The 16,952-nt window shown below is 45.5% G+C and overlaps 1 protein-coding gene across 1 annotated transcript in view; it reads right to left on the bottom strand.

Annotated features, from left to right (window-relative positions):
• Window positions 1–7,576: 7,576 nt before the first annotated feature.
• The window catches only part of LOC142565793 (cubilin-like), a 98,475-nt gene continuing 89,099 nt past the window's right edge, over window positions 7,577–16,952 (bottom strand). Inside the window, exons 9-12 of the mRNA XM_075676327.1 lie at window positions 11,961–12,120; window positions 11,239–11,352; window positions 10,589–10,810; window positions 7,577–9,344 (exon numbers count right to left, since the gene is read on the bottom strand). Of these exons, the coding sequence (XP_075532442.1) occupies window positions 9,229–9,344; window positions 10,589–10,810; window positions 11,239–11,352; window positions 11,961–12,120 (612 nt within the window). The 3' untranslated portion in view covers window positions 7,577–9,228. The remainder of the gene's footprint in view (window positions 9,345–10,588; window positions 10,811–11,238; window positions 11,353–11,960; window positions 12,121–16,952) is intronic.

Raw genomic sequence — 16,952 nt, 5'->3', positions numbered from 1 at the left:
ACCCAGGCTGTCCGATCCCTGCCCATTGAGCGTGCCGTGCTTACTATATAGCTGTCTACGAGCAGTTTCTCAAAACCGGCTCTGGCAGAGCGTCAGAAGGGTGTCGCGAGAGCAAGCATAGTATCGTCTTGCCCGTGTTCATCTCAGAGCACCCAACCTCGCAATCAATACGTAATACTACGCTTATTCAGCGCAAAGGATAACGAAAGGAGGGTGCAGAGAGAGAAAGAGAGAGGCAGGGAGAGGTTAAGCGTATGCGAGTTTCCAGTTTGCTACCCTCCACTGGGGTGGGGGAGTGCTGAAAAGAAAGAAAAAAAAAAGAGAGCGAAATTACAAGAACAACACAAGTAAGAGGACGGTGTCAATTACGTTCAAGTGACATGCGGTTGACTTTCTTGTTCAAGAAAGCAGACAAGATATCTAATTATCAATGATGAAGTAACATTTTCATGTATGGTGCGCTTTCTTCAGGTAGCGCAAGTGTAACCTGCCTTTGTATTAGCTTCTTGGCATTCCAAAAAATAGAAAAAAGTTGGTAGTCCACCAGGTGTTCGGCCACCTGAAAAAAATAACTGCGCTCTTTCCTGTGGTGTCTCTCCTTTCTTCCCGCACCTAGCGGTCTACATTTAGCCCAGTACACCCAGAAGACAGGAAGGGCGTTCTCTTGAGGGGCGTTCACACAGGCCAGTGTATCTCAAGAAGTGCAGTAGAACATCAGTCAGCACATATAGTGATACAGAACAGCTGAAGTTGCTAAAGTGCTTGTTCTCGCGTAAATGGTGTATAAATAAGACTGTCGTAATTTAAGCGAGAAAGCTTTTTATTTAATATGGTCGTAGTTAGATACGCGTTAAGTGCCAACCAGTGGCTTTAATCAATCAATCAATCAATCAATCAATCAATCAATCAATCAATCAATCAATCAATCAATCAATCAATCAATCAACCAATCAATCAATTAATCAATCAATCCCCAGTTGTGTGTAAATCTTGTACTTTCAATTACCTTCAATTAAGTAATTAACAACTTAGCTAATCATTTATTTGCCCATTCATAAGTGCCGCTCAAGCGGCGTCCAAGAACTTTACCTACGCAGCACTGTTCTTTTTTATACGATACGCGACAAATAATTCAGCACCGATAAATTGAAATTTCACTTCACCTCAACGCGAAATGCGAAAAAAAACAATAACTACAAAGTTAAAGTGGTTAAAGCTGCTCTATGGTTCCCCTAGTCATCACGAAGAAATACGTGGTTGTTCAATTTCTGTACTTGTGACGCAAATAAGTTACGGGGTACGTGAATATTCGATATTTTTTAACCTCGAATTAAATAAATTAATTTCATGCCAAGCAACTAGAGTCGGTGTTTTGATGTTCGACTTGGACGAGCATTTGGTTGGGTCCGAATGTACAATACCGAGCTACCAAGACTATTGGAAATCGCCTGCCTATAAAAAGGCCTATGCATGGATGGTGGCTGTCCACTAGGTGTTCAGAGAGAAACACTTAGCCATTCTTCCATGCTAGGAAATTTTTTTTTTACTGAAAGGTCTGTGGAGTGTATCATCTCAGTAAATTGTCTGCTGCTTGAGGCATCGTTATTGCACAGAGAGAGTACTTACTGAGCAAACTTTTGCGATGTCATGTGTGACCATAAACCAAGGATCAATTAGCATCAACCAAGCATCGTCTGTTGTTCTTGCATTAAACGTAACCTATATTCTAAGGCGTCATGAACGATTGATTGAACACTGTTTAGAGAAACAAAAAACACAATGCGCAGGAATTTTTCAGATGTATTGTTTAAAAAAAATCATGCTGAAATCCACTGGATTCCGGGCGTTTATTATTTATTATTCATAACGTAAATGTCGGTAATTTTCCCGTGAAATGCACGTCCTAGCCCACTGTTCAGAAATGGTCTAGTAATTTCTTAAAGATGGGGGCGAAATGCGAAAACACCCGTGTACTTAGATTTAGGTGCACGTTAAAGAACCACAGGTGGTCAAAATTTCCAGAGTCCTCCACTACGGCGTGCCTCATAATCAGAAAATGGTTTTGGCACGTAAAACCCCATAATTTTTTTAAATTTCTTAAAGCAGTGAAACTCAGACCAAGCTCACGACTCCCGAAGTATGCGCAATGAGTAATGAGTTCCTAGAAGCAAGGATTGCATCCTTCCGTGAAGCTTCCCTTTAGTTGGCGTCGCACGGACGGAGAGCCTTTCCTCTGGTTCTCTTTTCTCGTTGGCTGATACACTCCACAAGGTTTGTGAGTTGGAGTGTAAGATTAAATAAAAGCAGCACAACAACGGCAACGGCAGAAAACTCTCTTAATACAATTTGTGCGCGATCGTGACAGTCCACCATATATCAGTTAAATGAATTGCCGAGACATCGAGCGTATTCGAAAAATAAGTTTTAGAAGGATAGCTCTACTACTCCAGGTACAAACCCAGAAAAAAAAGCCTGGTTCCGCAAATCTGACCTTCAAGCTCAGCCAAGGTCAAACTGGGACTTAGCCTGCCACTGCCAGCGGCTGCTGCGTACGCCGCGTGAGCGCCCATATCGTAAAAGCGATCTGCGATGTGTACAAAGTACGCAGAGTGCTTGATGGTAGCTTGGTATGCGCTGTGCTTTCGATGCTTAGTCGCGTGGATACAAGACGCAGGATGGGGGGCAATCCGCTCGCTGCTGCGCCGAGCAACATCTGTGTCCGTTCCCGAAACAAGTAAAACCGTGCTATCGCTCGACAAACTTAGTTTAACCGCGTTCAACCACGGCAATTTTTTATCCAATGTTTTTGAACACCAACGCTTTCAGCCAGACGAGTGCTCGTATGTTTAAAGCCTGACAAAACATAGCGGCAAGTGCAAAAATTAAACTTTGTTTCGGTGAACTTTTAGGCGGCTAGATCAAGGCTTTTCTGGTTAAACTGATCACTGTTAATAAAAGATGACTGAGCAGCGAGCAGCTGAATAGCAAAGAACCACTGTCACACCTGTAAAGGCAGCCAGAAAGCACAAGGCAAGTGGCTTTTAAAAAAATCGCTGGCTCTACTGTAATCGAGAGTAGATCTGAGCATGAAATGGCAACCGGCAAAGCATATTGTCTGGAGATGACACGAGCCACAATCTTAAAATGGGTGCAGTGTATGTTCGCAACGGCACACCACACCGCACCACGCCACGCTGTGCCCTAGTCCATATGGACGCTGCCCAGCTAGAAGAAAATCGGCTGAAGGTGGCACGATAGAGCGCACTACCCAGCTAGAAGAAAAAAATCGCATGCAGGAGGCACCACGCAGCGTGGCCTCATCTCTCGAGGCGACGCAAAACCCGTGCCGCGGAACTCACGGACCGCTGGCGTTCAAAACGCAACCCTGTTTCAGTGCCAAAAGATGACGACGAAGTATATGGTGCCCTGCAGTGTATCTGCCTTTTAAAGGTCCGCTATTAGAAATGACAAATAAAACTGCAGCGTACTAGAAGTTAGAGCTTGAGTGATATTGTGAGCAAACATTAGAAAGAACTCGGAAGCAATATTTTTTTGTAACTTGTTTGGGCAGTAACTAGCGCATGTAATACGGTCCTGTACAAAGTGTTGGGGGCCAGACACCGCATTTTTTAAAGTCTTGGCTGGTTGCACGGATGATCTCGTTTTCTTCTCGCAACTTGCCCGGATAACGGCTCTGGCTTTTGGCTCAAGGTCACTTGAAGGTCGCCGACAACGGGAGCTAAAAGCATTTCATGTTTAAAAATAACGGCGTCGGTATAAGTGTTGATAAATGTGACATGTAAACAAAGAGTCTGTGGTATTCCTAAGAGTTAAAGGCAGGTATGAAAGGAAAATAAGGTTAGGGAAACTCCGAGGTGCTGTCGTGAGAATGCGGCTGCTGCAAAGGTTTTCGAAACAATGGGTGCTTTGGAGATACTGCATCGACCATCGGGCAACTTCCATTTGATGTCCATCCGTATATCTAATATTGTTCCCTAATCAGAAAATGAAATAAATTGAACCAATTTTATAAGTATTATTATACTGCTAAACAGCGATGAAATCTTAATGGCAGCCTAGAACTTCTTGCAGATATGTAATAAGCCCATTGAATTGCTTGGCGCGCACGCCGGGCAACATGATATTTTCATGAATTCATTTTTCTTGGTCGAGAAAGTTGTATTGCAGTCGAGGTGAGGAGACGGGTGACTTTAGAAAATATGCGGGTATATTGTGGATTCGTTGCACGCAGGGCAAGGTTAAAAAGAGATCTCTGAAGGAGGCCTTTGTCCGGCATTTGCCTAAATTGGTATGACGGCGACTCGGTTGATGAGGATAAATTATTAAAGGGACACTAAAGGTTACCAGAAACTCAAGTTAAAGTGGTAGAGCAATGTTCTAGAACGTCTAAGGCGTCAATATAATCGCGAACAGAGCTTTAGTAACCGAGAAATTGAGGTAAATGCATGACACGATTTGAGACCCCCCAGCGACATTCCGGTACTAGCCCGATGACGAAAGGACTCCTCATAATTTGTGTTACTAATACTCAACTACTCGTATTAAAAATATCATTTCATTCGATTGTAAGACGGAAAAAAATGCTACTTGTCTACGTCTATTCGATTCTAAGAAAAAATAACATTTTGACGTTACCCTTCAGTAATATGGGTGTTCGAAAGGTTTCGTTTTCGCTCGACTCTGCACGCTCGACTCTGCGCCGCGCACGCTTTGGAGTTTCAGTAGTTTCGTTATCGCGTCGTGCTGTGAGGGTTCTGCTGGCTCGCGAAACTTTCATTTGGAACAAGCAGCTAGTATGCCACGTCCATGTGATGTCGTGGGAAGCCCTCGTTGCTTTCCCGCTCCGGAGAGCCGGTGTCGAGGCCGCCGTCGTAGTACGCAACGACGCCGGCAGTGCGAGCCCTCAGCAGCAGGTCGCGCTCGTCGGTGCTCAAATCGCTGAAGTTGAGCCCACCATCGCGAGCCAATCTGTCGGTGTCAGGGTCCATTGCGACGAGCGTCGAAGTTAGCGTCATAGAATGAAGTACCAGCTTATGGGCGTCTTGCGCTGGAGTTTGAGGTATAGTAGCGGCGCCTGGTGGCGGTGCGGGAAACGACATCTGGGTCGTGCCAGCTTGGGTCGTATTGAGCCCTGGCTGTGGCGAAGCACGTTTCTAGGCAGAGTTTTGCGTCGATTCGCACATTTTTATGCCATGTTGCGAGTGCGAAAAGGCTCGTCGCTTCTCATAGACCACAACGACCACGCTGCGATCTCGCCGCAGCCTATAGTTTAACGAAAACGCACTCTCCGTGGGACGTAATATGGGACGTAATTCGTTTCTCCTTCCGCTAGCCACCATACTCCCGCTTTCGCTCTGCTGTCGGCTCTGTCTTGGCTCTGTTTCTGGCCGCGCGTTCGCGTTTTGCGCAGAAAAGCCGTAGCGCCGTCTGCGGACGCCGTTCTACTCACCGATGGCGCAACGTCACTATGAGACCATGATGTCAGTACTCCTCGATCGGAGGGCGGGCGATTTGAACTGCGCTAGAGGTACGCGGACGCTTCAGAACGCATTTTCTCTTAAAATAAGTCTCTCCTTGGCACGAAAGAAGCGTTTCGAGGTTTCTGTGATGGTATTTCAACAGTCTACGTTGACTTAATAGTAACCTTTAGTGTCCCTTTAAAGGCCAACTGAAAAAAAATTTTGGGCCCCGTAGAAAGCTTAGTTTCAGATAGTGCAGATATAAAGCATCCTCCGTGCAATTTTTTACGTTTGAAATAGAAGTGGATGTGTCACGAAGGGCTCACAAACGTAGACCTTTTTGATATAACGAAACTACACAATTAAAAAAATACCGCCATTACCGCTCGTCGGAAGTGACGCATGACTCAGAACGCGTGATTCCTCGGCATGACCTCCGAGACTTGGCCCTGCCCGCGGCTGCGCACTGAAAAATCTGAAGCGACATGCAGTGGCTTTCTTCATATCCGCTAATCACCAGATGTAGCCATCGTATGTATAGGGGCTATTTAGGGGCTGCCGATGAAATATTAGGCAATTACCAGCCCTGCAGCTTTGCCAAGATTGATTCAGTAGTGTATATCTACTTACCTATTGCCAACTTAGCAAGGAGAAATTTTGTTTCAGGTGGCCTGTGAGTTATAACGGAATGTCGCACAGAGTTCGTCCAGATTTGATGAAAGTAAAAAAAGAACATAGTGTAAGAGACCGCCATAACCCGCTTAAACATAGTGTAACAGGGGGGCGCGTGTATAAATGTGACCGTCGTGCAATACTTATTTTGCGTCAGTCACACTAGGTGTACGGCTGAGCGACTGGGTACGAAAGCGTTGCAAGGAGAAATACAAATGGACATGCCATTTATGCGAAGTAACAGAAGCGATTCCTGGGAAAGCATAGCGGAAGTTAATTGTAATGAACAAATAGCAAGGTTAATGAAAGTGGACGGGCAGATAATTTGCAGCAGGTGGGAACCACATCGAAGAGGGGTGTCTGATAGGTCATTATTTTAGTACTGTAGAGATTAAACCACTCCTTTTCAAAAGTTTTGTCAACATTCTCAACATTCTTAGCCTACCAACCTAGTCATTAATAATAACCAATAAGAAATATTTATTATCAGAACACCAAAATAAAGATAACGAAAGACGTGATCAATGATGCACCCTAGCGAGCACATTCCCAAAGTTTTGTGTATTAGCGAATAATCACCGGCCCGTACTACGTCCTCTATGCCCATGTCCTTTTTGCTTCTTCAGCATAGCCAGTCCTTCACGTCAAAGCAGAGCGCTTCCTTGACAACTCCTATGGAAGGTAACATGAAAATTCCTAATTATTTTTTGTTGGCCATTCTGGGGAGTCTCGAGAGCCGCTTCGACCTGAAAACCACTTAAACAATTACGTGTCCGTTAAGAGGAAGCTTTACCTCGGGCTCAACTCCGACGCGGCCTATTCAAATACATGTAAAACGCAAAAAACGTTTTTATGAGATAACTACTGGACCGATTTTGATGAAATTTGTTGCGTTTGAAAGAGAAAGTTAAATTCTAGTGACTGTTGGAAGCGGAATTTCGATTTAGGGCTCGAATTTTCTTAAAAGAATTTTCAAATATTTGACCGTTTGGAAAAGATAGAAGCACGAAGTTTACAAATTAATAGCTCTGTATCAAGAACTGAAATCGCGGTTCTGTAGACGGCATCCATTAGATCATTCAAAGCGGACAAATTCGATATGTCATTTTACATCTTACATGAATTTGTTACGTTGGTTACAACGGTTTTGCAAAAGTTGTATTTCGCTATTATTAAATTTTTTTGTATTCATGTGTAACATATCAATTTTGTCCACTTTAGATGTACTATTAGATGCAATTCACAGAATTATATTATCTTTTTAGTGGTTGAGTTACAGAGTTGTAAACTTGATAGTTTCGTTTTTAGAAAATTTTCGATTTTTCCCAATTTTTAATAAAAAAATCACGACCTAACTCAATAATTCGAAACCAAAAGTCACTAGATTTTAAGTTTTTCTTTTAAATGCAACAAGCCTCGTCAAATTTGATGCAGTGGTTGCCGAGAAAAACGAATTCTCCTTTTACATGTATTTAGATAGGAGCACTCGAGCTAAAGCTTCCTCTTAAGACAAGCCAATCAATCGAGTCAGAGTATGGTTCAACGTTTCCTGCATTGCAAAATTTTAGATCAATTTATTTTCATTGGCACAGGCACGCATACAATTTTTTACAGGGGCTTTACATTAAGAGTGCGGCTGCATTCGACTCATTGTCAATTTCAAAAATGACGTGAATACCAATCCGTGACGTGAATACGAATTACCAAACCGCAAATGACCTTTGAGGTCGTTTTACCGTGGCTAAATTTACTCACGGTTAAAAAACTTCGCGAAGCGGCGCCACTAAGTTGCCGCACAGAAAGTTGTTGAGTAGGAAGGTTAATATTTTGCTGTAATGATCATTCGGCAACTCCGGTCGCGGCAACTTACTCACTTTGTCGCGAAGCCTTTCAACCATGAGTGAAATGTTTTGTGCAAGTGGCTCCTATTGGTATTGCAGTAAAACACGTTGTGGGGCTAGTTGGTGCATAGCTTTCAATAGACGAAGCACCAATAGTGATGGCACAAGGAACAAAGACAGGAAGCGCCTTGTCCTGTCTTTGTTCCTTCCTAATGAGCCGTCACTATTGGCGCTTCATATATTGACTCCCATTGGTGTTCTTACAGTCTTTGTCAAAGAACTCTATCATGCATGCCTTCAGACGCTATTGGCACAGCACCTCACGTTCTTTACTGAGACGTTGTATTTCTTCTCGCTCAAAGATAACGCCTCGCATCGCACACAGTTTATTTTTCTTCGTTTTTTTTATGTCTCAAACACCAACGCCACACTGCCCCCCGTAGAATACTTATGGTTTCTGCTGGTCTTTTGGCGGCTTAAACATATGCACCTACACAGACGTTCAAGTGGTGCAGTGTGCTCTTTTATCGTAAAAAAAATGTGCACAAATGTGTAGTACCTCCATAACAGCAATTAAGAGGTGAAAGTCCGCAGTGGAGAGCAGGAGATTTACCTAATGAAATTACAGTTTATTTGACGCTAAGTGGTTCATGGCAATCCATGTTTATCCGCGTTAACTAGGCTTTTGGAATGACAACATGAACTGGTCGTTCGTACGTGCTTCGAACTTTCAACAGGATATTCCAGTATTCCAGTCACCCTTTTCACAATGCTGCACAAGTGAGCACGCGCACGTTTGTTTTGTGGCGACAATGAAAATTTCAATAAAGCATGTGCACCTATACTGTCAGGTTTCGCTCCGTCGTAGACGTTTAATTTGCGCCGTAATGATCTGACTAAAGCACTGATGCTGCTATGCTAAGCAGGCGATGCCGTTCTCCAAACGGACGTGCACTGCTACGAAAAGTTTGCAGGTTTGCTTGCTAGCAGGAATCGGCTCTTCTGCAGCGCCAGTCGTTGCTGATTCTATCTGACTTGCAGATCGCAGGAGCACCGAGAGGAGGCCCAGAGTCCTTAAATCCGCTGCAAAAGCAGTGGCGCAGTGGGTGATACGGCGCATATGTTTCATGCTGCGTTCTTCTTGCGCTCACGTGTCCCAGACCCGCCTACATTGTTGTGCAATTCTAACGAGCCAACCCGGCATCCGGCGACCGCACGGGCCCGGACAAGCGTCCTCAACTTGGGGTCTGGTCGATCTCTTCCCACACGACCGACGTGTCAGCAGCCTTTGCCTTGGCTAGGACCTCCCGGCGCGGCGGCTCCGTGACGGGCTGCTCCGCTTTGCTGCATGCTGCGGGGAGACGTGCAAGTCGAGCGTGACCACGAGCCAAGTGGCTTCAAATCTCTGGCACGGCACAGGCGGACACGAGAGGACCGAAAACGACGACACAAACGCCGATTGTACACCGAAAGGGAAAGAAAAAAGGAATGCTATTAATGTTTGAGTGTTCTTGGGAAGGCTGCGCTACCCAAACTATCTACGCATGATGTGCAGCAAACCGCTGCCTTCCCAAACGCATGCAGAGATAGTATTTTGTGCCTTCCGTCTTTTCTGCCACAGTGTGAACTTTGAGTTTGCGTTGTTCTTTCCGTTCGTCTTGTGTCCGTGTCTTCCACGCCTAACCATTGAAACCACAAATGCGTGATGTGTTAGGCCCATTGTATTATTATTATTATTATTATTATTATTATTATGTTCATTGCCACCCCACAAATCCGCTGTGGATCTGGTATTTTAGCCCACAGTTATCGCGTACCGCGCTTAAGGGAAGAAGTAAATTAATGGTACAGTGAACAATGAGTCTTTTGAAGTGTTCTATGTTTTAAAGGCGAGACTAACGCTAATTAGCACGGTGGCGTCTTTTCTCTGTCTTAACTAATAGTCAAACAGCTGATCTCACACATAATGAGAAAACATCGCTAATACTTGCCCTCAACATAAAACGAGGCTAAGCAATTTCTGATTTTACCGTTTATTTTTATTTTATTTTATTTTGTTACGAAGTAGGTCAAGTAGCTAAGGTGAATTCAAATCGAAGCAGGGAACTGGCGCTGCCATGTGGTGACGCAATCACGGTATAACTAGGCAGCCACCACTACCACAGCTTGCTATATACGCAAAGCTAAAGCTGTCCAGTGCGAGGCCTACACACCTCAGGAGACGTTTGCAAACGGCGGCAACATCTGCTGCGCAGAGCGGAAGACATTTAGATATAGTAAATCATGCGCTATAGTCGCAAAAGTATCTTGCGGTGTAAAGGACAGGTGCACATGATCAAGTGCTGATATAAGCTGAAGGAAAACAGCGAATGGTTTACATCTGGCCTCACTGTGGATGCACTTTCTTTTTTTTTTCTCGTGACGGCAACGCGAGTCGTACGCTACCCGTGCATGTGTATCATACCGTCGTGCACTATATGCACACCGGAACACAGGTGTACGTAAACTAGAGCACGCGCAACATATACACACGGAGGGATGCAATGCCGAAGGAAATGAGTGGCCGCACGAGGCATGCACGGCTAGTGCACTCACTCTCGCTGGGCACCGACATGTACACGAACTTGATGACGCCGCCGCAGATGCGCAGCGACAGGGCGTCCTCGCTCGAAAGGAAGGCGCGGGGCTCGGGCCGGCTCAGCGTGGCCAACACAGGTGACGTCGGTTGCGTGCCGTCCGTCACTGTGAGCGCGCTCGTGGCGCAGTACTTGCTCTTGCTGAACCGCAGGTCGGTCACGAACAGCGCCAGTCGCTCGCCTGCGCTCGGGTAAGGCACGCGTCAGGGGAAAGAAAAAAAAAACGCATGCCATTAGGGTACATTTTGCGTCGCTGTATCTTCAGAGATATAACGAATTCCGTATAAATCTGAAGCGATGAGCCGCATATTTCCACAGTCACGCTAAAGTGCCAGTTCGGCGTATATTTGATACATTTATTCACTGTAGTCTTTAAGTTCGAGGGAGTTGCATGGCCAAATTTTACTCTGCATCCTCAAATAATATCAGCAGAGCGAAAGCACAAGCGTGTCGTGTCGCGTTATGCGGGGGCATGTAGCCGCATAATACTGGAGAAAGTGTATGCCTTTGGGTACACCGTCCGCATTGTTTTGGATAAAGTGACTTTGTGATGTTATTCGCCGGAATTGCTCTTTCAGGTCCCCAAAATTCCGTGTTCTCAACACTTACCCTTTGGCGCGTACACATTCCAGCTGCACTCAGACTCGTGCTCGTAAAGCTTGGGAAAGCCGAAGGACTGCGCCACGCCACCGGTCCGGTTAGCGATCACCATTGTCTCGCACACTGCGGATTCGACATAGCAACGACACAGTTCAGCTAAACATTACCGGCCTAAGAGGGATCCGAAGTATGCTGCCACTTCACGATTTATTTTCAGTGTTGAAAAGGTACATTTAGTACGTGCGTTATCTTGAGTGTAGCAGACTTCAATTGTCCCACGTGCCGCCCTTAGCACAGGGGCTGTGTTCTGCAGCTGAACATAAGATTCTTGGATCAAACCCTGAACCGCAGCGTCCGCATTCAGATAGAGGTGAAATGCAACTGCTGATTTGCATTACAGGATCCCAGATGTAGTGTAAACACCGTCACGATGTCCTGGCAAAACTTCACCACTACCTCTGCCCACCCCCAGGGAAAAAATTCTGGGATGCATTCCAGATGTCCAGGCTGTGTCGTGACTCGCCAACCGACACCGAAAGTCCCCAGCTGGGCATGCAGACTCTGAAATGCGCCTGGAGCGACAGCCTCCTCAACATGCTCGCAATAATCGCGGCCACATAGACTGAAAGACGAGACTGCGCTATAACCCGAGCCTACAATAGCAAAGCAACAAAAAGTGTTTCCCTCGTGTCTTTGTTCGTCTGCATGCACGCACGCTCAAGTGTGTGTACCTGATCGAAATCGCAGTCTGAAGTGCGTGTGGGAGTCGCGATGCTCGACGTGTAGCTTGACACGCACCTCGTTGTCGATGCCCACCACGGGCGGCGGAGGCTCGGCCGCACAGCGGCGGGGCATCAGCTGCATGTGGCTGCCCTGGTTCAGGAAGTAGGCCTGCGCCACGATGCAGCGGTTAGAGACAGCCGCGCTTGTCAGCTCGGTTCTGCGCGCTTGCTGACGTCGCAACGACGGCTTGCCGAAGCAGTTCTGTCTAAATGGCATCCAATGTAGCGTCATTTGAGCATGGGACAATAAACTCTCCCAATGGCTAGATGGTGAATACGTGACCCACCCACACACAGCAGGAAACCCACAATATCGCACTGAAGATGTCGCTTGTACTACGCAAGGGAAATTCTTGTTTTTTAAAATTCTCCTGGTATAAAGCACTTTAGAAAGTTTTTTGAGGCAGGACACTTCTGAAGTGATGACTCTATGCGTAAAGGTACAGGCGCACGCGATATGAAGTTTAGAGCGTGGCCGTCGACCGTTCAAGCAGTTGTTCCGTAGGAGGGCGCTTTCTGCGCGAGAGAGAAGACTAGCAGTGTGTTCAATGGCGCTGGTTGGTTCGTCCTTAGAATAAAAAACAGGAACAGCGCAACACAGGACGAGCGAGTAAAGAGCTCAGCACAGAGCGCTGACTAGCAACCAAATGCTTTATTTGCAGCAGCAGCATATAAAGACACCATTAAATGCGACATAAAAACAGAAAAAGAGGTATAAGAAGAATAAGCGTCAGCCACGGAGATAATCCAGTTGTATTGTTGAGAGTGTGAGAGACGCAGAACTGACGCACGCGTTGCCACTTTCGAATATGCAAAATGCCTCAAAGATTTCCCGCGGGTTGTGCAAAGTAGTCAACAGGGTGGATACTGCCGCGCGCAAAAGCTGCTATAAGAATCATGTTCGCGGCTTCATTGACTGTGCAACGCAGGTCGTCTATAAAATACCGCTCGATTATAAACGTTGCTATATCGGGCAAATCGGTAGGTGCATTAATGATCGCCTGCGCGAGCATGTCACTTCGCTAAAAGGAAACCCGTACAGTCATCTGGCTGCCCACTGTAACACGTGTGGTTGCACCCCGATCTTTAAGAAGTGCGAAATAATTGGCAGATATAGTGAAAAGCCTACGTGGGAAATGTTTGAGGCATTTTGCATATTCAAAAGTGGCGATGCGTGCGTCAGCTCTGCGGCCCTCACGCTCTCAACAAAAGAATTGGATTATCTACATGGCTGACGCTCATCCTTCTCATCCATCTTTTTCTGTTCTTTATGTCACATTCAATGATGTCTTTATATGCTGCTTTTGCAAATAAAACATTTGGTTGCTAGTCAGCGTTCTGTCCGGTGCTCTTTACTCGCTCGTCCTGTGTTGCGGGGTTCCTGTTTTTATTCTAGCGAAAACTAGATTACATGGGCTGATTTCTCTTCTCTGCTTTTCCATGCAGCGGTCGCCACTACCTTTAATTTGCACTTGCGATCTGCTTAGGTCTTTTCTTTCTTCGTCGACCACTTTTTCTTTTCTAAACGCTAGCCTGACACATGTTTACAGTTACAGCGATAACGAGTCGGGCTAGTATTATATATGTAAAGAATGAGAAGAAAGGGAACCGAGGGGCTCGATTTTTATTAAGCATATCCTATATGAATCAACATCCTATATGAATACAACAATCAAACCCCGGCCCTCAGTCCCCAGCAGCCGCGAAGCAACTGACCACGGCGGCGGTCAGATCTGTAACGCTGCAGAGGGTGCTAAGAATACCTGGCTCCGGACAGGCCGCCATTGGAATCTGAACCTGGCAACGTTTAACGTTAGAACGCTATCTAGTGAGGCGAGTCTAGCAGTGTTATTGGAGGAATTAGAGGGTAGTAAATGGGATATAATAGGGCTCAGTGAGGTTAGGAGGACAAAAGAAGCATATACAGTGCTAAAAAGCGGGCATGTACTGTGTTACCGGGGCTTAGCGGAGAGACGAGAACTAGGAGTCGGATTCCTGATTAATAAGGAAATAGCTGGGAACATACAGGAATTCTATAGCATTAACGAGAGGGTGGCAGGTCTTGTTGTGAAACTTAATAAGAGGTACAAATTGAAGGTGGTACAAGTCTATGCCCCTACATGCAGTCATGATGACCAGGAAGTCGAAAGCTTTTATGAAGACGTGGAATCGGCGATGGGTAAAGTCAAAACAAAATACACTATACTGATGGGCGACTTCAATGCCAGGGTAGGCAAGAAGCAGGCTGGAGACAAGTCAGTGGGGGAATATGGCATAGGCTCTAGGAATAGCAGAGGAGAATTATTAGTAGAGTTTGCAGAACAGAATAATATGCGGATAATGAACACCTTTTTCCGCAAGCGGGTTAGTCGAAAGTGGACGTGGAGGAGCCCGAATGGTGAGACTAGAAATGAAATCGACTTCATACTCTGCGCGAACCCTGGCATCATACAAGATGTAGACGTACTCGGCAAGGTACGCTGCAGTGACCATAGGATGGTAAGAACTCGACTTAGCCTAGACTTGAGGAGGGAACGGAAGAAAGTGGTACACAAGAAGCCAATCAATGAGTTAGCGGTAAGAGGGAAACTAGAGGAATTCCGGATCAAGCTACAGAACAGGTATTCGGCTTTAACTCAGGAAGAGGGCCTTAGTGTTGAAGCAATGAACGACTATCTCATGGGAACCATTAAGGAGTGCGCAATAGAAGTCGGTGGTAACTCCGTTAGACAGGAAACCAGTAAGCTATCGCAGGAGACGAAAGATCTGATCAAGAAACGCCAATGTATGAAAGCCTCTAACCCTACAGCTAGAATAGAACTGGCAGAACTTTCTAAGTTAATCAACAAGCGTAAGACAGCGGACATCAGGAACTATAATATGGATAGAATTGAACAGGCTCTCAGGAACGGAGGAAGCCTAAAAACAGTGAAGAAGAAACTAGGAATAGGCAAGAATCAGATGTGTGCGTTAAGAGACAAAGCCGGCAATATCGTTACTAATATGGATGAGATAGTTCAAGTGGCTGAGGAGTTCTATAGAGATTTATATAGTACCAGTGGCACCCACGACGATAGTGGAAGAGAGAATAGCCTAGAGGAATTTGAAATCCCACAGGTAACGCCAGAAGAAGTAAAGAAAGCCTTAGGAGCTATGCAAAGGGGGAAGGCAGCTGGGGAGGATCAGGTAACAGCAGATTTGTTGAAGGATGGTGGTCAGATTGTTCTAGAGAAACTGGCCACCCTGTATACGCAATGCCTCATAACCTCGAGCGTACCGGAATCTTGGAAGAACGCTAACATAATCCTAATCCATAAGAAAGGGGACGCCAAAGACTTGAAAAATTATAGACCGATCAGCTTACTGTCCGTTGCCTACAAAGTATTTACTAAGGTAATCGCAAATAGAATCAGGAACACCTTAGACTTCTGTCAACCAAAGGACCAGGCAGGATTCCGTAAAGGCTACTCAACAATAGACCATATTCACACTATCAATCAAGTGATAGAGAAATGTGCAGAATATAACCAACCGTTATATATAGCTTTCATTGATTACGAGAAAGCGTTTGATTCAGTCGAAACCTCAGCAGTCATGGAGGCATTACGGAATCAGGGTGTAGATGAGCCATATGTAAAGATACTGGAAGATATCTATAGCGGCTCCACAGCCACCGTAGTCCTCCACAAAGAAAGCAACAAAATCCCTATAAAGAAAGGCGTCAGACAGGGAGATACGATATCTCCAATGCTATTCACAGCATGTTTACAGGAGGTATTCAGAGGCCTGGAGTGGGAAGAATTGGGGATAAAAGTTGATGGAGAATACCTTAGCAACTTGCGATTCGCTGATGATATTGCCTTGCTTAGTAACTCAGGAGACCAATTGCAATGCATGCTCACTGACCTGGAGAGGCAAAGCAGAAGGGTGGGTCTGAAAATTAATCTGCAGAAAACTAAAGTAATGTTTAACAGGCTCGGAAGAGAACAGCAGTTTACGATAGGTAGCGAAGCACTGGAAGGGGTAAGGGACTACATCTACTTAGGGCAGGTAGTGACCACGGATCCGGATCATGAGACTGAAATAACCAGAAGAATAAGAATGGGCTGGGGTGCATTTGGCAGGCATTCTCAAATCATGAACAGCAGGATGCCACTATCCCTCAAAAGGAAAGTGTATAACAGCTGTGTGTTACCAGTACTCACATATGGGGCAGAAACCTGGAGACTTACGAAAAGGGTTCTGCTGAAATTGAGGACGACGCAACGAGCTATGGAAAGAAGAATGATGGGTGTGACATTAAGGGATAAGAAAAGAGCAGATTGGGTGAGGCAACAAACGCGGGTAAACGACATCTTAGTTGAAATCAAGAAAAATAAATGGGCATGGGCCGGACATGTAATGAGGAGGGAAGATAACCGATGGTCACTAAGGGTTATGGACTGGATTCCAAGGGAAGGGATGCGTAGCAGGGGGCGGCAGAAAGTTAGGTGGGCGGATGACATTAAGACGTTTGCAGGGACAACATGGCCACAATTAGTACATGACCGGGGTAGTTGGAGAAGTATGGGAGAGGCCTTTGCCCTGCAGTGGGCGTAACTAGGCTGATGATGATGATGATGATGAAAAAGCCAACAATTATAGACACCATGGACAACATAGGGGAAATTACTTGAACTTACTAATCGAATTACATAAACGATAAGTTATCGAAAATGAAAATGGATGAAAGAGCAACTGACCGCAGGTGGGGAACGACCCCACGTTTTCGCATTATGCGCGTGATGCTTTCACCAATTGAGCTACCACGGCGCCGTTTTCCCATTCACTTCCTGGGGTATTCATGACGTTATTACTAGAACTAACTGTGGGAGTGTAAGCCTCCATGTTGTTTTTTCACCCATTTTCGTTATGTTTTACTATTCCTTTAATTCAATTAGC

Source organism: Dermacentor variabilis, unplaced genomic scaffold (assembly GCF_050947875.1).
Source record: "Dermacentor variabilis isolate Ectoservices unplaced genomic scaffold, ASM5094787v1 scaffold_12, whole genome shotgun sequence".
Taxonomy (NCBI): domain Eukaryota; kingdom Metazoa; phylum Arthropoda; class Arachnida; order Ixodida; family Ixodidae; genus Dermacentor; species Dermacentor variabilis.
Note: the sequence above shows the minus strand (reverse complement) of the source record. Positions and strands in the feature narration are given on the sequence as shown.